The sequence below is a fragment of the Cheilinus undulatus genome, linkage group 19 (genome assembly GCF_018320785.1).
Source record: "Cheilinus undulatus linkage group 19, ASM1832078v1, whole genome shotgun sequence".
In the NCBI taxonomy this organism is placed as follows: domain Eukaryota; kingdom Metazoa; phylum Chordata; class Actinopteri; order Labriformes; family Labridae; genus Cheilinus; species Cheilinus undulatus.
Window position 1 is genome coordinate 6,879,007 of NC_054883.1, and position 21,844 is coordinate 6,900,850.

Sequence of the window (21,844 nt, forward strand, 5' to 3'; positions counted from 1 at the left end):
GGTCAGGACTCTGTGCAGGTCAGTCAAGTTCATCCACACCAAACTCTCTCATCCATGTCTTTATGGACCTTGCTTTGTGCACTGGTGCACAGTCATGTTGGAACAGGAAGGGGCCATCCCCAAACTGTTCCCACAAAGTTGTGAGCATGGAATTGTCCAAAATCTCTTGGTATGCTGAAGCATTCAGAGTTCCTTTCACTGGAATTAAGGGGCCAAGCCCAGCTCCTGAGAAACAACCCCACACCATAATCCCCCCTCCACCAAACTTTACACTTGGCACAATGCAGTCAGACAAGTACCGTTCTCCTGGCAACCGCAAAACCCAGACTCGTCCATCAAATTGCCAGATGGAGAAGCGCGATTCATCACTCCAGAGAACATGACTCCTCTGCTCTAGAGTCCAGTGGCGGCGTGCTTTACACCACTGCATCTGACGTTTTGCATTGCACTTGGTGATGTATGGCTTGGATGCAGCTGCTCAGCCATGAAAACCCATTCCATGAAGCTCTCTACACACTGTTTTTGAGCTAATCTGAAGGCCACATGAAGATTGAAGGTCTGTAGTGATTGACTCTGCGGAAAGTTGGCGACCTCTGCAAACTATGCTCCTCAGCATCCACTGACCCCGTGCCATCATTTTACGTGGCTTACCACTTTGTGGCTGAGTTGCTGTCATTCCCAGTGGCTTCCACTTTGTCATAATACCACTGACAGTTGACTGTGGAATATTTTGGAGCAAGGAAATTTCACCACTGGACTTGTTGCACAGGTGGCATCCACGCTGGAATTCACTGAGCTCCTGAGAGCGACCCATTCTTTCACAAATGTTTGTAGAAACAGTCTGCATGTCTAGGTGCTTGATTTTATACACCTGTGGCCATGGAAGTGATTGGAACACCTGATTTCAATTATTTGGATGGGTGAGTAAATACTTTTGGCAATATAGTGTATTTTTGTTAGAAAAGCCTGAAAAAGTGTATTTTTCGTGGCCCATTTTACCTAAAACTTGCCAGAATACTCTGTGAAAGTGTACCTGTCTGCAGCACTGTATGGACTAGCTTCCCTGAACTTCCTTTTGCCCATCAGTGGATCAAACAATAGAGTTCAAACTGATAAAAGCAGTAAAAGCACCAATAAACCAGAGAAGTCTGCCACTTCAGTTAACATTTGCTTTTGTGCTTCCTGTAGTGTGGGATCTTAATCTCATAGCTTTTAAATCTTTTATTTACTTCCTCTCATAAGCAGCTCATCCAAATGTCACGGAGAGAACAGAGTTTTATAAAGACCCTCAATAACAAGATAAAATGTGATTTTCATTAAGTCAAACAAGACAGCTCTGACTCAGCAGAGCCTCAGCATCTGAAGGCCGATGTTATCCTCAACATTAATGATTATTAGGGCAGTCAGAAGTTTGAGCTTACTTAAAAGACTCATTCTCCGCTTTAACATTTTTGATGCAGTCCTCAATAAAAAATAATTTGACTACATTAAAAAGTCCCACATGAGGATGGATCTCTATGTTGGTTTACAATCAGGCTGCAGCCGAATGTTTCTGATCATCTTGACTGATCAGAAGATCGTATTTGTTTTTATTCGCCACATTATTCAGTTTGCACATCTCTGGTCTCTTGAGGGAGTTGTATTTATGTTTAATTCAGTGGAGGAAGAGTGGTGGATTGGCGTTATGACTTTTATAATAAAGTTTTACTTCTGGTAGGATAAAGCACTCAGTTGTTGAAGAGTGCTTCTGACTTAAGGACCCAACATTTAAAGCTAGGATTTTGGACTTGAATCTGTTCTTAATAAGGATCTGACTTGGGACTCCCTCTCATTTAATGGGGACTTCACTTGGAACAAGAGACTAAAGATTTCAGATTTACTTGTGACTTGCATACAGTCATGGATGAAAGTATTGGCACCCCTGGATTGTTTCGAGAAAATGCACAATTTTTCCCAGATTTTGTTGCAATTACAAATGTTTTTGGTATACATGTGTTTATTGCCTTTATGTGCATTGGAACAACACACACAAAAAAAAACAAAAAACAGAAGAAAAAAGCCAAAATTGACATAATTTTACACAAAACTCAAAAAATAGGGGGGACAAAATTGTTGGCACCCTCAATTTAATATTTGGTTGCACACCCTTGGGGAAAAAAATAACTGAAACCAATCGCTTCCTCTAACCATCAACAAGCTTCTTACAACTCTCAACTGGAATTTTGGACCACTCTCCTCTTGCAAACTGCTCCAGGTCTCTCAGATTTGAAGGGTGCCTTCTTGCCACAGCAATTTTGAGATCTCTCTATAGGTGTTCAATGGGATTTAGGTCTGGACTCATTGCTGGCCACTCCAGAACTCTCCAGCGCTTTGTCTCCAACCATTTCTTGGTGCTTTTTGAGGTATGTTTGGGGTCATTGTCCTGCTGGAACACCCATGACCTCTGATGCAGACCCAGCTTTCTGACACTAGGCCCTACATTGCGGCCCAAAATCTTTTAATAGTCTCTGGATTACATGAATCCTTGCACACAGTCAAGGCACCCAGTACCAGAGGCAGCAAAACAACCCCATAACATCTTTGAACCTTCACCATGTTTGACTGTAGGTACAGTGTTCTTTTCTTTGTAGGCCTCATTCAGTTTTCTGTAAACAGTAGAATGACGTGTTTTTCCAGAAAGCTCTACCTTAGTCTCATCTGTCTGCAAAATGTTCTCCCAGAAGGATTGAGGCTTACTCAGGTACATTTTTGTACCTGAGTACCTGGCTTTTTTATGTCTCTTTGTCAGCAGTGGGGTTCTCCTCGGTCTCCTGCCATAGTGCTTCATCTCATTCAGATGACCACATGTGGTCCCAGCTGCACCCTGAGTCTGCAGGACAGCCTGAATTTGTGTGGAAGTTGACTGAGGATGTTTATCCACCATTCCAACTATCCTGAGTTGTATTCTTTTGTCAGTTTTTCTCTTCTATCCACGTCCAGGGAGATTAGCCACAGTTCCATGGGTTATAAACTTCTTGATTATATTACGCACAGTGGACAAAGGGATTTCAAGATCTCTGGAGATGGTCTTGAAACCTTGAGATTGTTCATATTTTTCCACAATTTAGCTTCTTAAGTTCTCAGACAATTCTGGGCTCTTCTTTCTCTTCTCCATGCTTGGTGTGACACACACAGACACACAACACAAAGGTTGAGTCAACTTTTATACATTCTAACCGGCTTCAGGTGTGATTTCTAGATTGCCAGCACCTGTTACTGCCACAGGTGAGTTTAAATGAGCATCACATGCTTAAAATAAAATGATTTACCCACAGTTTTAAAAGGGTGCCGATAATTTTATCCTGTCAGTAAAGGTGACACCAGGCCAGGCCTCCATTTTATTGCATTAAAAGTGGAGCTACAGTTTTGAATGTTGCCATAGTAATCATTCACTTTCTTCAGTGTAGATAATTTGTTAATTAAACACACACACACACACACACACACACTGGGACACTCATTCACATCCCTGCTGATCAACAATAGCCTGAATACTTTAAGCTTTGATAGGCTGGGGTTTGTCTGTGTTCCATTATCCTGCCATGAGGATCATCTTGGGAAAGACGAGCAGTCATAAATCAAAGATGGCCGTGTGTGTTATCTCCTCTGATTCGGGGTCTGGAGTGGGCTCTGCGGATTAGAGACGTGACAGGCTTGGTTAATGGAAGACAGGGCCTGGACCCTCTCTCTTGGTCGCCTGTGTGATTGAGTACAGAAGGATATGATTAATGATTCAGTGGCTGAGTTTAAATAGTCAGTGCTTTCGGTTCTGTTCTGCCTTTTAAATCCTCGGGTGAGCAAAAAGAGGAGACGAGGGGGGAGCATATATGGCAGAGAAATTTGAGATTACTCATTGACTTTGCGTGGGCTGATGCTTTTTTAAAATTCATTACTATGGCCGTTTTAACCCCTGTTCTCCCTTTCCTTCCATCTTTTTTCTTCTTCCTCCCATAAAAATGTAAATCAGGTAGAGCAACATGTAAAGTGTAACTATTGCCAAAACCACTGTTGACTTTAAACTGGGTTTTACAAATTCAGAAATATGTTTGTCATGATACCACATTTAAAAACTTCAACAGTGTTTGTCAGTGGTGCTGGTACAGCTCAATTAGTCCTTGATGCACTCATGCAGGTTCAAATCCAGATCCTGGTGCTGTTTAGTGCATGTCTCCCTCCACTTTCTCTCTTCGTCTTCCCTGTCCCTCTTCAGCTTTCCTATTAAATAAAGGCAAAAGCCCAAAAGATTATCTTTTAAAAAAGTTGTTGTCAAAGTCAAATACATGTCTTAGGCCCTTACACCAGCACCGAAACGATTTCCCATTTAATTTCCTATGAACAAATCCTGACCGGCGGTGGCCAGATGCACCTGGATGTGATGCACCACGGCACTTTAAACCACTGCTGTATTTCCTGTGCAGCTGGCCGTGACTAGTGGAGTGTTTTCCTGAGAGATCAGCTAATTTGTACATCTAAGCTGCAGAGTAGCAACTCTGCTAGAGAGCAAAGAGGAAGAAATTCAGTGGGAGGCCTCTGCAGCTCTTATTGTTTTTCCACTTATCCAGTGAGGCGGTGAGGCGAGCCCTGAGCAAGATCCAGCTTCTGGCTGGTACCAGCGGGGCTAGTGGGGAGTCTGACAGTTGACGTGCTCCTGCTAGTGTATGCTTGGAGTGGCACTGGAGGTGCTTCAGATAACGCGAATGCTGCTGTGTGTTTCGGGCCCTTTTTGCTGTTGTTCTAATGTGGTCCAGTTCCGATTAAACTGCCACTTTCCTACAGCTACATCCAAGCTAACAGCTAACGCGGCAGCAGCCCTTGGATACACCTAAAAACTGCACCATGATGATCGCAAACCCATTTTGAAGCAGAAGAGCGAAAATATCTTTTCTGTCACTGAAAGCTTTCAGTGTTGTTGTTTTAATAAACAAATGTTGTCCAGTCCTGACCAAACTGCCGCTGTGGCTAAGTCTGAGCTAATCACTACATTAGCAGGAATTGTACACAACCACTTGCAACAACTAATGCTTTCCCCGTAACTCTCACAAAGTCAGGCCAAAGCAGGTCAGCAGAAGAGCAGAAAAACACCTATTCTGTCACAGAAAGCTTTCAGTGTTGTTGTTTTAATAAAGAAATGTCCAGTTCTGACATCACTGCTGCTGTGGCTAAGTCTGAGCTAATCACTCCACTACAGGTTTTGTATATATATTGTATATATATATTAACACAACAAATGAGCCTTTCCCTGTAACTATCACACACCCATGTTGAAGCAGGTTGACAGAAGAGTGAAACATTTTTCCAACTTGAAAAACTTTTAGGTCTTTATTTCATACAGAATCGTGGCTCTCTTCTAAGGGACACAATGCTAAAGCTACATCTGGGTATTTATCGCATTGGAGGCAGTCATTACTGACGGCTTTCTAAACTCCAACCATTGCACAACTCTGTATGTATGACTCTGAAAGTATCGTCAGTCACTCAGTCAGCAAGACACAGACAGACGCATATGTAGGGCTGACCTCAGCGGTCAGCTAAAAAAAATCCTTAGTGTCATCCATTTTTGAGCATCCATTTCTCCAACATTTCACATGTTAACATCAAATGTAAGTTTAAGTTCTTGCCACTCGTGGCCCTTATACATCCCTTAGGACACAATTGAAATAGCTTCGAACAGCACAGTCCTTGACAGAACTTCACATTGCAGATGTTTGTCATATATTTAGTAGAAAATCCTTTCTCTTACATAGCAGCTATGATGAAAGCTTCAAAGTAAGGACAGTTTCATGTGTGTTAAATGTGGCTGTTTCAAAAATGCTGCCATCTGGGAAGTGAGGGGCAGGAAATTCTTCAAAATCAAGGCATAATTGAGTGCTAATTAGCTAACATGACCAAACTAATGGTAACTTATGATAATGTTGTGATTTCTGTCACTTCCATGAGTGTTTGGGTCACTGATGTTATTAAAGGCAGTTATATTTTGATCACACTGATTCAGTATTTTATGACAGAATTAGGAGAAGTTTTTTTGTGGCTACAATCTTAAGTTCCCTAAAGGAAATAAAAGATGTACATAGCTGGAAAGTGGAAGTTGTAAACTGTGCATGTTTAATGTTAAACTAAACAAAGCTGTAAATGACATGACCTCAGTGGTGGCTACTTCTTTTACCAAAGCTGACCGTTGTTTATTGGTCTGCTGATCAACGGCTTTGTTGCTTATAAAGTCCATCAGATCCACAGATTCATCCTCTTTGACTAATTTGTTGTTTTGGTTCTTAGGTCTTCTGAAATTCACATCAGTGTCTGATAGGATTAATCCACCTTTTAGTTCTTCTCTAGTTTTTCGTTCTTGGATGGGATTCTGAAGTATAACCCAAGCTTGAATAACAACAGGGCTTCATTGAAAGAAATAAGAATAAAACAAGTTGAAACAGAAAATGCAACCAAGACCAGCAATTTCTCAGCAATATAAGCAATATTGTATCATGTACAGCTAAAGGTTAAGGAAATGGAGATGAAAGAAAGGCAAGAGGACCCTGACATCTGGTCTAGCCTAATGGGTCCTGGCCACCCAGTGTGCAGTGAGCTGGATCAGGCCAGGGAAAGGGTGCCAGATGCCCTTAAAAGCTTACCAAAAACAACTCATGCACAATTTCCATGGCTCTTTTACAGTGGGTTGGTATCCCTGCATGCTGTATACTGTATAGCTGCTGGTGAAGCCGGGTATACACCAAGCGACAACCTCTGGTCCTGAAAAATGAAGCCAATGTGGAAATGCAAAAATTGCTATACCGCGAGTGTCCACTTGAGGCTGGCTGCAGGAACACCAGAAGTCCCGTCTGGACACCTGTTAAACAGCCGGTTTTGACACTAGGAATAAACTGGTTTACAGCCTGGTTCAAAAAAAACAAACGTGTCTCATTAGCAGAGGTGTCAAAAGTACTCACATTCATTACTCAGGTAGAAGTATAGCTACTAGGGTTTAAAAAGACTTTTGTGTAAGGTGAAGTATCAACTCAAGCTACTTACTTACTCAAGTAAATGTATAAAAGTACTGATTTCAAAACTACCTTAATGGAAAAAATTCCATTAAGGACAAAAGCTTAGGCCACGCCACAGGGGCCAACTCCATTCTACCATTCCATTCCATTATACGTTCCATTCCATTCCATTATACGTTCCAATCCATTCCATTCTACTATTCCATTCCATTCCATTATACTTTCCATTCCATTCCATTCCATTCTACCATTATACTTTCCATTCCATTCTACCATTCTATTCTATTCTACCATTCCATTCCATTCTACCATTCCATTCCATTCTACCATTATACTTTCCATTCCATTCTTCCATTCTATTCTATTCTACCATTCCATTCCATTCTACCATTCCATTCCATTCTACCATTATACTTTCCATTCCATTCTACCATTCTATTCTCTCTACCATTCCATTCCATTCTACCATTCTTTTTTGTTCTACCATTACATTCCATTCTACCATTCCATTCTACCATTATACTTTCCATTCCATTCCATTCTACCATTATACTTTCCATTCCATTCTATCATTCTATTCTTTCTACCATTCCATTCCATTCTACCATTCTTTTTTGTTTTACCATTACATTACATTCTACCATTCCATTCCATTATACTTTCCATTCCATTCTCTCATTATACTTTCCATTCCATTCAACCATTCTTTTCTATTCTACCATTCCATTCCATTCTACCATTCCATTCCATTCCATTATACTTTCCATTCCATTCTGCCATTTTACATTCCTTTCCATTCTACCATTTTATTTTATTCTACCATTTCATTCCATTCTACCATTGCATTCCATTCCATTCTACCATTATACTTTCTATTCTCTCTACCATTATACTTTCCATTCCATTCTACCATTCTATTCTATTCTACCATTCCATTCCATTCTACCATTATACTTTCCATTCCATTCTTCCATTCTATTCTATTCTACCATTCCATTCCATTCTACCATTCCATTCCATTCTACCATTATACTTTCCATTCCATTCTACCATTCTATTCTCTCTACCATTCCATTCCATTCTACCATTCTTTTTTGTTCTACCATTACATTCCATTCTACCATTCCATTCCATTATACTTTCCATTCCATTCTACCATTATACTTTCCATTCCATTCTACCATTATACTTTCCATTCCATTCCATTCTACCATTATACTTTCCATTCCATTCTATCATTCTATTCTCTCTACCATTCCATTCCATTCAACCATTCCATTCCATTCTACCATTATACTTTCCATTCCATTCTATCATTCTATTCTCTCTACCATTCCATTCCATTCTACCATTCCATTCCATTCCATTATACTTTCCATTCCATTCTGCCATTTTACATTCCTTTCCATTCTACCATTTCATTCCATTCTACCATTGCATTCCATTCCATTCTACCATTCCATTCCACTCCATTATACTTTCCATTCCATTCCATTCTACCATTCCATTCCATTCCATCATACTTTCTATTCCATTCTATTATACATTCTATTCCATTCCCCCAAAAAACATTTTTCTTAAGGTCATAATGACTATAATGTTATATTAAAATCTTGAAATATTTGGGATGCACCTGTTTCTGCCACGTTTATGCCCATTGAAAATGAATGCCTTTTAGTACAATGCAAATACATTTAAGAACCATACATGTGTACTACCAATCTCCTCACTGGTGCTTGGTTGGGACATTTCGCTCCAGTTCTCTTGAGTCTCTGCCACGGACATCTTCGTACAAGGCTACATACATCTGCTGTTTCCTTGCAGGAGTGTGACGTGATTTGTGTTGTGCACAGGTGCAATTGATCGCATACAACCAATAGGGTCGTCAGAATGGTATTATATTATATTTATAAATTATTATTATTATATAATATATGTTTATACTTCTCATCCAACCACAATCAAATTTCTATCTGGATGGCGTGATTTATCTGGATAGTTTTTGTTTTTGTTTTTGGTTTTTTTTTTTTTTTTTTTTTTTGAACAATGCCAAGCCGGAATGAAAACAAGCTGAGATGAAATAGGAGTAACGAGTCTATTTTTAAAATGTAAGGAGCAAAAAGTACAGATTACTGCATGAAAATGTAAGGAGTAGAAGTAAAAAGTCAGCTGAAAAATAATTACTCCAGGAAAGTATAGATACCCAAAATTTCTACTTAAGTAAGGTAACAAATTATTTGTACTTAGTTACTTGACACCTCTGCTCATTAGCTAGTGTCTTATTGTGCTCCCACTGTATGGGGTGAATTTTTTTGTACCATGATCGTTTGGATTATATTTAGGATGAAAGCTGATTGGCGCGTCTCATTTGATTGACAGATAGCTCGGCAGGCAGCGGCTCCGTTCCTGTCAACCAGAATGCTAGCTAGCAGGCTGACAGGAAGCCCTGCTTAGTGGGCGGGTCTAAAGTCTAAAGTTCGGTTGAGACTGCGTTTTCAATATGGAAGCCTCCGCGGACTGGCTTCAAGAGCCGTTTGGGTCCGCCTATTGTAAGCAGATGACTGACGTCACACAGAGCTTGTCCAATTCTTTCTACAGTCTATGGTACACACAGATGAAACTGCTGTCAAGTGCAAATGAATTGGGGAGGATTAGGCATTAGCTGAGATGCGGGTCTTTTTAACAGCTTTTCTTCCTCATTTCAGTGTAACCATACATTTAAAGAGCACTTGATATACTGTTTAGCTGATATACCTTGTGAGGTACTGGTTAGAAAAAGTTGTGAGGGTGTCGTGATGTGACGTTTGTGGGCGAGCTGGTTTCTTTTGTGAATGATGGGAGTTGGCTCCCATTTGAGAGGATGTTTCCTTTTTATATATATATATTATATTTTTGGGGGGGGGGGCTTTTCATGCCTTTATTGGATAGAGGAAGGACAGTGGATAGTCTTGGAAGGGAAGAGACATGCCGTAAGGGGCCATAGGCATGATTCAAATCTGGGCCACCTGCGTACATGGGTAGCGCCTTTAACCACTCGACCATCTGCGCGCCCATAGAGGTGTTTTCCTGTTTAAAACCTTTTCTTGTTGTTGTAAAGATATTTTTAAAAAGACGAAATAGTGCCAAACGAAGAGTCGTGTAGGAGCTGAATGATCGGCTCTTATTACTGAGCTGAGAGAAATAATCCCGATCCCTAAAACGTTCCCATCACTCCACAAAACATGCTTTTTGTTTACTAGAGCAGAATACATCAGTTAACTCTCATGCATGCCAGTACTCATTGTGTCTGAAGAACCAATCCAGTCCTAATGAAGGCATCCCAAACCTTCTCTGTATACAGTCTGAGCCTCCAATTGTTTTTCAATGCCCATTGAGGTTCATCCACACAAATCGTCTAAACAAGGTTTAACTGAGAACATATCAGCTTAGCATGTTCTGTTCTCTATTAAACACTTACAAACACCCCACTGGGAGCTCTGCTAATATATCCATTCAGATGTGGTAACACTAACAGCGCAGGATAGGAAGAGGGAGTTAAAAGGAGACATTAATAAGCCTCTGCACGTTCCTCCTCTATGAGTGTCATGCTGTCTAAATAACATAATAGGACCAATATTCCCCACAGGTGACCACTAATGCCTTGTCACTGCACAGGCTCCTTATGGGACTGATCACCGGGAAGTGAATGTGCTGGGGTCTCTGATAAGGTTTGAAGTGGGCTGTTTTGATGCAGCAATCATGTAATCATCCTAACAAGTAGTTTTTCTGCAGTACTGAGGGAGAAGCAAAATACTTTCTGTTAACTGTCGCTTAATAAATTGTGTCAGAAAATGAATCAGACACCCAATGAAAGTACTGAAACTAGTATGACTCCATCGGAAATGTCTATTTATGTGTTTAAGGCTATGTTTCATTCACTAAACTTCCCTTTTAGCATGTATGGTGGCTGAAATCAAATAGCTGCTTGTTTTTAAGCCTTTTTAAGCATTTCTGCAGGTTAAAAAGCAGCCATGTTTGAGCTAATTGCCACCTTACACATGCACAGGCACACACAGTGGAGCCGCTCTAGTGAATAATGCAGTTAATAAAGCACTCACCAAGTTAAACTAGGTGAGTGACAAACACAGCGGTTCAGTAGATTAGAGGCTGAAGAAATTAATGAATGCAAGACAAGGGTTCAGATTCAGCTGCAGGGTTTGCTCTCTCTGAGCTATGAGTCGCGAGATCCTTGAAAGAAACGATGCAAAGGCCAACAGACAAGCTGAAAATAGGATATTATGAGATAAAGGGATTTTCTGTGTCATTATGAGCTAATCATCAGATTTCTGTCTCTTTCTCTGCAGGTGTTCTAGTGTTCCTAGCACTGCCAGTAGGACTGGTGTCATCGGCACAGGAGCTGTACCTCATCCAGACATCCCAGGACTCTGTCTCCATGGCAGCCGCCCATAGCAGCCCCCTATCGGCTCCGAAACCCGCCCCCTTGGACTGGCCTCAAGAGGGCTCCAGTAGCGGGGAATGGACGTCCAAAGGAGGCATTCAACCATCAAGCATCAACATCCCCACTGCCTCCGTGCTCCAACCTTTTGCCTTGCTTCACACCACCCAAAGGTCCAGTCTTGCTCATGCTGATGCTCCCATCGGTGAATCAAATACAGTTGCCCCAAACACTGTGAGCACTCAAAGTCATGTAGATCAGGACCTGGAGCGAGGTTATAATGTTGTAAACCAAGGCAAAATGCACAAATTTGTCAAGGCACCTCAAGTCCCAAAGCCAGTTACAATGAGCACTAACCAGGCCAGCACAGCAGCGCCAAATTTAGACCTGGAATCTACTCCTAAAGGGGCTCTGAACCCCCTGTCTCTGATGTCCAGCTCTGGATCAGACAGAGGAGACACACTAAAAGCAGAACCACGGAGGCTGACCCCTACTGCTCCAGGTCGGAAGTATCCTAAGCAGTCCTCCTTGACCCCCCTTCCCTCTTCATCAATGAATGCTGGCCCTGTAAATCGTCCAAAACTCAGGGAGCAAGCTGCACCCCATTCAATCACCCTGAGGGAGGTGCATGCAAACAACGAGCCCCCCACTGAGGAACTAGTGTTAGCACCCAAGGAAGGGACTGTCGCTCCAGTCGAGAGCCCACCAGAGAATCTAACCTCCACTGTGTCCACTCCATCCCTGGATGTCAGCGTCAAGAATAAAACAATCACCCCAAACAACCAAACTTCACCCAATGAGACCACCACCACTACAGAAGTTGTTCTAGGTAATGGCACAGACAATGCCCCTCTGGGACACTGGTTGGGGAATGTAACTGCGAATGGAGGGCTGCTCTCCAATGACAGCTCAGTGGAGGAGTCGCTCGCTCAGGGGAACAGGTCGGAGCCCTCCTCCACAGCCAGTGGGAACTTCCTAAACAGGCAGGTTCCTGCCACAACACAGGACCCCTGGACTCCTGGCAACAGCTCTGGCCCCACCGTGGAGTCCCCGACGTCCCGACTGACCATCTGCCTGAGCAGGATAGACATTGTGTGGATCGTGCTGGCCATCAGTGTGCCTGTTTCCTCCTGTTGTGAGTAAAAGCTTTAGAAAGTACAGTTACTTTAACTAAGGGGTGTCAGATTACCTTTGAGTTTGGCTTTAACCAGTGGTTCTCAACGTGGGGGTGACGAGACACTGAGAGGGGGTCACCAGATGCCCTACAAAAGCTACCAATACTTTTAAAATGAATTCAAACTGTATATTTTACCCATTTCATGAAAATATATGCATAAAATGGGTTAAATGTAAAGAAAAAACATGGTCATTTGGTGAGATTTATGCTGAAATCAAAGTAATGTTTAAAAAATCTTTTAAAAGTAAGTCTACACACAGGCCTGCCCGCAGATTTGTCTGGGCCCCCTGACAAACCCACAGAATGGGCCGTCCCCAGTTGACATTTATTGATGATATCAATGAATGAGTGTTTGCCACTTATTTGCCAGTTTTCATCAATTTTGCAAAATTTGCACCTATTTTTTTCCTCTTTCTACCCATTTTCACCCCTTTACACCAATCTTGACCACATTTTAACCAGATTTTGATCGCTTTTCCCTCCATTTTTGCCACTTATAACATATTTTTGCTACTTTAAACCCATTTCTGACACTTTTTAATCTAATTTAACCACCTTTTCTGCCTATGTCTTCTACTTTTAAGCCATTTTGACACTTAAAGGGGATTTATTTGACCCTTTTAAGACAAGTTTATATCCGTCTCAGAGGTCCCCAGAAAATGCCTGTGGAGTTTGTTCCTGAAAAAACACTCCAGTATTGGATTTCAGCATGTTTATAAACCCCTCTGTTTCAGCCCTGCACAGTCTGTGGCTTTTAATGGTAATTAGCTGTCTGACTCCACCCTTGACCACATCCCTCTCAGGAAATGGATGTGGGGTTCCCGATGTTACAATGTAGAGTAACCCACAGCAGAGTAACCTACTGATCTATCCAGCATCTCAGCTGGCAACTGAGAGGAAGATCAGGACAGGAACTTTCTTCCAAGCAGGAAGGGCCAACCAAACCTGGGGGCGGTTGCTTACTCCCCATGTGAGGTCACAAGGGTAAAATCTGAGAACGGCTTGTTTCAGCACGCATTTTTTAAAAGGTGGAGAAAGAGGGGGAGGAAGGGAATGGATTTTTCTGGTATTTGATGGGATCGGGACAGGCCAGGGGCACACATTTTTGTTAGAAAAGCCTGAAAAAGTGAGTTTTTTCATAATAAGTTCCCTTTAACCCTGTCTGCCTCTTCTTTTTCTGCCCATTTTTGCCTCTTCTAAACCAAAGATCGCTACTTTGCCTGTTTTGGCGCATTTTTGACACTATTAACCTCTTTCCACTATTTTCCCCACCCATTTTAATCACATTTCACTTTTATACCCATTCTTACCAGTTTAACCCATTTCTGCCACTTTTGCATATTTTTTTGCAACAGTTCACCCATTTTTGCCAGTTTTCAACAAGTTTTTCACACTTTTGATCCAACCCTTTCCACAAGAGCTGAATGATTTGGGACAATAATCTAATTGCGATTTTGTTTTTGTTTTTTTAAACCCAATATTGCGATTTAATATGCGTAATTATTTCTTCAGTTCCTCATCTCAAACATTTTACAACAAAAACAAACAATAATTCATTCTATACTATAATGTACACAATATTAGATTAAAGTAGGGCAAAGCATTTTTTTTTTTTTAAAAAACCTAATTGTGATGATTTATTTTTACAAATTTAGCAAATTTGATATGAACTGTTCTATTTAATGGAATGATCATTTTTATATATTTCTAATAACAAAAACACAAAAAATAAGGAAAAAATATGATATTTTTGTATACTATTATAAAATTTGGCACTAGAATGATTTGATGGTATGTAGTACATAACATCTCTGCTGCAGCTAAAGTACTAAACTGGTATTTTGACACAAATTTCAGGTTGAAGAAATATTGCACCTGCTGCGATTTGAAAATGGCAGCAGGTAATATTATGATTTAATCTAATTTGCGATTAATTGCCAAGCCCTAATTTCCACCCACTTTTGCTACCTTTTGCCAATTTTTGCCACTTTTTATCATTTTTTTCACCTTTTAAAATCACATTTCACCACCCTTTCTGCCAATTTTGCCACTTTAAACCCAATTTAATACTGTTTTTTTTGGAAAGGGATTCATGCTTTTTCTATGGCACAAATGAATCAAAAACATACTTGCCCCAGCCTCCAGACTGCCTTCAGGGCTCAATCCTGTTGTATTAAAGTTAGGAGAGCCAAAGCATGATAACACTGAGGAGAGGGAGAGTTTCTTTCATGGGGGAAGCAGAGCTCCTAGGGCTCCAATGTTTTGGTCTGTTGGAGATGGAGAAATAAAGATTTGCTCCTCTGCTATAAAATATAACTGTCTTGTATTTTGCTTCAAAGTTTGTTATGAGACACTTGCAGCTTTGTTGCTTTAGATAGAGAGCTCAAAGGCACATCACCAGTAGCTGTATTTCCTTTCAAACACAATCTCTTCCAACAGCGCAGGTTGTCAAGAAACATGACAGGTCCTTCCCGAGCAGCAGCGTGGGCACTTTCAGAGGTGTTATTTGAGGCAGCGGCTCCTCCAGCCTCTGTGCTAACCCTCATTTTCCCTTCCTGTCTCTGCCCGCGCTCTCTAGCTGTTCTTTTGACCGTGTGCTGCATGAAGAGGAAGAAGAAGTCGTCGAGTCAGGAGAACAACCTCAGCTACTGGAACAACGCCATCACCATGGACTACTTCAGCAGGCACGCCGTGGAGCTGCCCAGAGAGATACACACTCTGGAGAGCGAGGTACAAACTACACTGACACACTGACTGTGTTAGCATACAGCGCTGCACACAGAGGTGGAGGGATGACTGTGATGCTTCACTGTCAGTCAGCAGAGCGGGTGTAATGAGCTACAAGAGGATCCATTTCCTATCTCCTCTGGCAGTGAACCTAGAGGTTTGCTGAAGTGCACTTGAGTCTGACACCATGATGGCATCTAGATTAGAGATTTACAGATACCTTTTTCATTTAAGTGCTGATTTCAGTACCTACAGTGCTATTAAAAGTACTTCCTGATTTCTGACTTTTTTCATATTTGTCACACTTGAATGTTTCAGATCATCAAGCAAATTTCAACGATTACAATTTTTGCAGTATAACCACCTTATGTTGTAATTAAATAATAATTCTTCTTAACAAAACGTTGCCACACTGCTGACTTTTTTGACATGTTGTCAGTTAACGGGAAACTTAGTATAAACATGCTTCACGGGCTTTGCTCTCCTCTAAGGTGGGAGGGTCCGAGTGACTTTGGTTTGACCTGTAATTAATTACACTTAAAGGCACAAGTAAATTATATTTGAATAGTTATATTCATAGTTTTTTTTAAATAAATTTTATTTTGTAACACTAGATAACTGAAAAAATTAAAACACATCCTTTTTCACCCCTGCAAAAAATGGATTCTGCCAATTAAAGTAGCAGGTGCGATTGTTCGCACAATTGGATTTTAGTCGGACATGAGGTCATCGACCAATTAATCGACCAATCGACTTGAGGCTGTCAGCCCTACAACTCTCCCATAGGTGCATTTTTTGCCCAGTCTCTTTCTCATTGTTGAATCATGAGCACTGACCTCAACTGAGTCAAGTGAGACCTGCTACCATGGGTTGCACCAGCTGTGCGTAAGTTCAAACTTAGGCTAGTTTGGACGCAAGTTCTTACTTACGACAGACTCTACTAACATTTAAGGTGTTGCACCAGCTGAGAAAGTTTCAACATTGGCTTAAGTTATGACTGAAATCTTATATAGGAGTAAAGTCATCTGTAAACTGTGGCCATCATAGCGATAGTTGTGAGAGACGAGATAACTCAGAGGATGACGAAGAGCAGAAGATATTACTGGCAATTTGGTGCCTTCACTGTGTTCTCCATGATCAATAACACTGTTGTTTCCATGAGCAGAGATAATGTCTGCCGACCATTGTTAAGTTGTCTTGTGTTATTAACCATTTCACCACTCGATGCTAGTGTTGTATTTTTATGCAGGCTTTATGTTTAGGCTGTAGGCATTAGTAATCAACTAGCAAGACTCGTAAGAAATGATGGCAGTTTGCATGTTAATTTTAGCTATTAGTCTACACGAAGGGCAGCACTGAAACCAGTGTTAATTTTGACAGCTGTTTTTAATTTTAGTCTCAGTCTTTGTCTTTAGATTAAATGCCAGTTTCTGTGTTTCTCACTGGCAAGTCCATTTTGCAACCTGTCTGAACTGTTTGGGCCCGGTTAGAAAGTGACAGGACCAATCAGCAACGAGGGGCAGTACTTTCGGGTGCAACTGAGTCAGGATGTATACAAGCAGCAACAAAAGACCGGTGCGATTATGGTGGAAGAGATTAGCGTGGAGGCTGCTAAAGCGCCAGTTTTATCAGAAATTGACGAAATTTCTACGTTTCTTCAAAGAACAGCAGTGAGTTGTTTTCTTTTAAAAAACGACAAAAGTCGTGTACTGACCTGTCTACAGTTATCATGGTTCAAGTTATGCAGTTCTCTATGGAGTTTACTCCTTTAGTAGTGGCTACGTCACGTCTTTTGTGCTCTGATTGGCCTGTAAAGATGTGACAGACAGAACGTTCATCCATCAGATGGATGTGTGAAACAAATGCATCTGGCGTGTCAGGACATTTTTGGCCAGTCTTAGTCTAGCTTTTCTCATGGAAAAAAAGGCCGTTGACGAACATTTTCAGCCAAACAATGACACAACTTATAGCTGAGCTAGTTTCAACGTGTGGACTTTACAGCATAACTGAAGACAGAGCTTACCTATAGCTGGTGCTACAGGCTGCTGGTCTTTAGATGTTGTTCTGGGTTCTTTTGTGTCCTCCTGGATGAGTCATCGATGCGCTCATGGAGTCATTATAATAGACCAGCCACTTCTGGGAATGTTCACCACTGTTCCCAGTTTTCCCCATTTGTGGATAATGGCTTTCAATATGCTTCCCTGGAGTCCCAAAGCCTTGGAAATGGCTTTGTAACCCTTTCCAGATTGATGCATGTCAACGACTTTCTTTCTCATCTGTTCTTGAATTTCTTTAGGTGGTGGCATGGTGTGTTGCTTTTTGAAATCTTTTAGCCTACTTCACTTTGTCTGACAGGTTCAGTTTAAGTGATTTATTAAATCAACAGGTCAGGCAGTAGTCAGGCCTGGGTGTGGATAGTGAAATTGAATTCTACTTTCCATAAAATTTGGTTAATCACAGTTAACTCATGATTTAACAAGAGGGGTGACATTACATTTTCACATAAGGCCAGGTAGGTTTGGATGTCCCTTTTGTTTTGATAAATTTAGTCATCATTTGAAACTGCATTTTCTATTTACTCTGGTTTTGATGAGCTGAAACACTTAAATGTGACAAATATGCAAAAGAAAGACAGATATCAGTAGGGGCAAATACTTTTCACAGCACTTGCTTAAACCAGTCTTCCTCAAACTTAAGTGTCTGTTCAGCTGTTGGCTTACATCTACATCTCTAAAACTCAGAGGCAGTCATTTGGACTCATTATCATATTACTGCAACATTTCCTCCAGCAGCCCTGCTGTTAATGAGAAATAGATTAGAATATATTCCAATTATCAATATTTATCTGTCAGCTGGCTGGGTTTGTTGTGCACCCAATTTGTAACCTAAGTGATAGAATAACTCAGCATTCATTGTATGTTGTTAGACCGTTATCCTCTTAATGAAACATATTTGATTATTCAGACTATAATTAGAGCACAGACGCCTACTGACGCCTTCTGTTTTCATGTTTGCTGACAAATGCTGCTAATTGGCTGTTTTGCAGTTCAGGAAATGCTGCCTGAGTGCTTAAATTCTTTTCCATGATCATCCTTGGCTCTCCTCGGCATAATTCTGCCAAATACTAAATGGTATTTGTTTTAAGTTTGAATGAAAAAAAGAAAACAAGATGTGGATTGAGTTTGTGTGGAATCTGACTTTTTAAATGCACAACAGCACCATCTGGTGGACAGAGTATCATACAACAACGATGTAAAGTATTGTGAAGTATAAAGCCTGCTTTTTTGTCTGTATAATTTTGATTGAACATTACTTTTTTCTGTCTTCTCATCAGTTACCATTTCACCGTGTGTCTTTTAATTCTCTGTTGCTCGATTTTGCATTCCTTTGCTGCCTGTTGGGGGCGTCAGGAGAGGGAAGATGAGGTTGGATACTGTGTGGGATGCCCCTGGTGATACCCAGGTGTTGTTTTCCCCTGGTTTACCTGTTTCTGTAGAGCAGCAGCCTCATAGTTTATCCCCTGGTGCTTCCAGTAAATGACTCTAGGAGAAATGATCATAAATTACAGCAGCAGTCTGATTTGGTTCCTGCCGATAAACTGGCCCGAATCCTGCTGTAAAACAGATCATTTTGTATCTCACACCTCCCTTGTTCGTCCTCCGGTACTGCCTTATTACTGCTGACTCACCATCAGCAACCATTTCCACATCGACCCCCCCTCTCTCTCCCTATATTATATTCCTCCGTTGTTTCTTCTGAGTCATCCCTCCCTTTATTTCTCTCTCTGCTCGTGAAGCTTTAACATCTCCTCCTTTGTATCTCTGCTCATCTAGCTCTGTCAGAAATCTTTGTTCACCATCTCTTTAAAAGCCCCGGGGTTCCTGCGCTGAACCCATATTTTATCCTGTTCCTAGACTCTGCTCATTGCCTGTAGAGTGACTAAGATACAGTAGTCTGCAGCGTGTGCATTAATGGGCAGCCCTGGAGCACCAATCATGAATCACAGCTATTCTTTCACACTCATGCATGCTCTTAAATATTTTTCTGTGTGCGTTTGCAGGAGCACGACACCTGTCTACCGCCTAATGGAGACTACAGCGGCAGCAGCATGGTTCTGGTTAACCCTTTCTGCCAGGAAACCCTCTTCATCAACAGAGACAAGGCGTCTGCCATCTAGAGACTGCAAAAAGAGAGACACTGTCAGACTCCCCCTCTTCTACTCCCCCTGCTGTTGTTGTCTATTTTATATATGTGGTAAATATTCAGAGACTTTGACTTTATACTGTATATGATAAAAAAAAATACAAAGAGAAACCAGAAAGAAGAGTGATGTAAACAGACACTATTTACTATGAGAATGCACCCGCATATTTTTCTGATGTACATTTTCTACAAAAAGGCTTAATTGTGATAAAAAGGTTTTTATGTCTTTATAAAATACAGAGTATATGTGGTTTTGTTGCATTACAGTGGCTGTATGGTGAGTGCACTGTGAGTGTTGCCACATGAAACCTGCTTTAGAGAGCTATGAAAACATTGAAGCTGTACTTTGTAATGTTTTTCCTTTAAATCAATCCCAAAATACTTAGAGCCTGTTGAACTTGAATATAGCACCTATGTACTTGAGGGGGAAACAAAACTGATGATGCTGTGAGACCAGAGCCTATATTTATTCAACTGCATGTAATGCCATGAATGGCATATTAAGAAAAAACTACAAGTACTCCATGGTGGTTATTTGCCTCCACAAGGCCTACAATAGCCAGAAAGTGAAAATACCATGGTGGGTCAAGAAGGGCTGGAGAGATTATTAACTTTATCACTAAAATCAAATCAGATCATCTTTGAGTCAGAGTGGATATGTGTGCAAAGTTTACAGAAAATTGCTTAAATCATTCAGTTATCAGGGTTAAAAACAAAGGATAAACATGAGGTTCAGTCACCTTACCCTCAATATTCAATCAGGTCTACCTGGAGTCAGAGTGGACATTTGAAGGGTGTAGGTGGTCTAGTGGTTTAAGGCACCCCCCATGCGGCAGGCCCAGGTTCGATCCAGCCTGTGCCACGTTCCCCTACGTCTCTCCCCAGCTCCCTCATCCCTGTTTCTTATTCTGTCCGCTGTCCTCTGCTTTCAAAAAAGCATAAAAAAGTCAGAAAATGAATCTTCAAAAAAGTGGACATTTGTACAAAGTTTGAGGAAAATCCTTTAAAGTTCTCTTGAGGTATCACATTCATGAGTTAGGGATGAAGTGTCTCAATGACTATGACCTTTGACCTCCAAATTCTCACTAGTCTATTCTTGTGTCAGAGTGGACATTTGTGCAATGCAAAGCATTGTGCAAATCCTTCTGGAATCCACGTTCAAAGCAAGAATAAACATGAGGTTACAAGGCCTTGAAATCTAACTAACAACCTTAAATCTATTAAGTCCATCTGAGTGGACATTTGTGCAAAGTTAGGAGAAAATCTCATGAAGCCTTTAGAACACAGGTGTCAAACTCAAGGCCCGGGGGCCAGAGCTGGCCGGTGGAACAGTTAAATCCAAGATGATCTCATATTTATGTTATAACTGACCAGGGTCGTTCAGAGTAGAAATTTCTAAAAAGTTGAAAGAAAATGTCTCTGTGCTCTTAAGAATCTGCTTTCACAAGAAAGAGGTGGACAGGAGGTTCAATGACCTCGAACCCTTGCCTACAACCAAAAAGATCTAATCAGTTCATTCTTGAGTCAGATTGGAGGTATCACATTCACAAGTAAGGGGGTACTAAGGCCCTGTCGACACGAAGACGAATTCAGGAGTATATGCAGAAGTTTTTTGGCGTATTGGCGTTTCATCCACACGGAAACGGCGTCTTTGGAGGCTGTAAATGCTACTTTTTGAAACCGGGTCCCAGAGAGAACAAATCTGTAAACGGTCACCGTTTCGTCTCCGTGTGGACGGCCAACCGCATCTTTATTTAAAGGATTACGTCATACATAGCATAGCCACTTATGCTGCATTCGCAAATCAAACCAAAACAATGGCGGATTACAGGGTTGTGTTAGTGCTGCAGAAGCTACTGAGTTTATTATGGCTTTTACAGCAAGATCAGACGCTCCTTTACCACCACTGAAAACAGCAGACACCAGATGTTCTTAAATCCACCGTGGAGAACAACCAGAAGGGCAACCAGGAGAAAGTTTGGGCCAGTTTTCTGTGATCTTCTTCTCTCTTTTGGTGTATATCCGTGGCAGTGTTACAGCGCCACCTACAGGCTTGGCATATACAACATTTTCAGTCGTTTTCAGTGATCCCGTGCTTATGTGGACCTTTCCTGAAACAATCGTGTGTTTACAGAAAACTTTTTCAAAACAAAACAGAAATATATCATTTTCATCTCCATGTGGACGGGGTCTAAGCGTCTTAGTGATCTTGACCTTTGACCTCCAAAATAGAATTATGTCATCCTTGGGTCAGCGCAGATGTTTATG

General features: G+C 41.2%; 1 protein-coding gene across 2 annotated transcripts in view; it reads left to right on the plus strand.

Annotated features, from left to right (window-relative positions):
• Positions 1-19,957, plus strand: part of tmem108 (transmembrane protein 108) — a 96,378-nt gene extending 76,421 nt beyond the window's left edge. For both annotated transcript variants that reach the window (XM_041814813.1, XM_041814812.1), the window contains 3 exons: positions 11,378-12,604; positions 15,225-15,376; positions 19,434-19,957. In XM_041814813.1, coding sequence (XP_041670747.1) covers positions 11,378-12,604; positions 15,225-15,376; positions 19,434-19,550 — 1,496 coding nt within the window. In that variant the 3' untranslated portion in view covers positions 19,551-19,957. The remainder of the gene's footprint in view (positions 1-11,377; positions 12,605-15,224; positions 15,377-19,433) is intronic.
• The last annotated feature ends 1,887 nt before the right edge of the window (positions 19,958-21,844 follow it).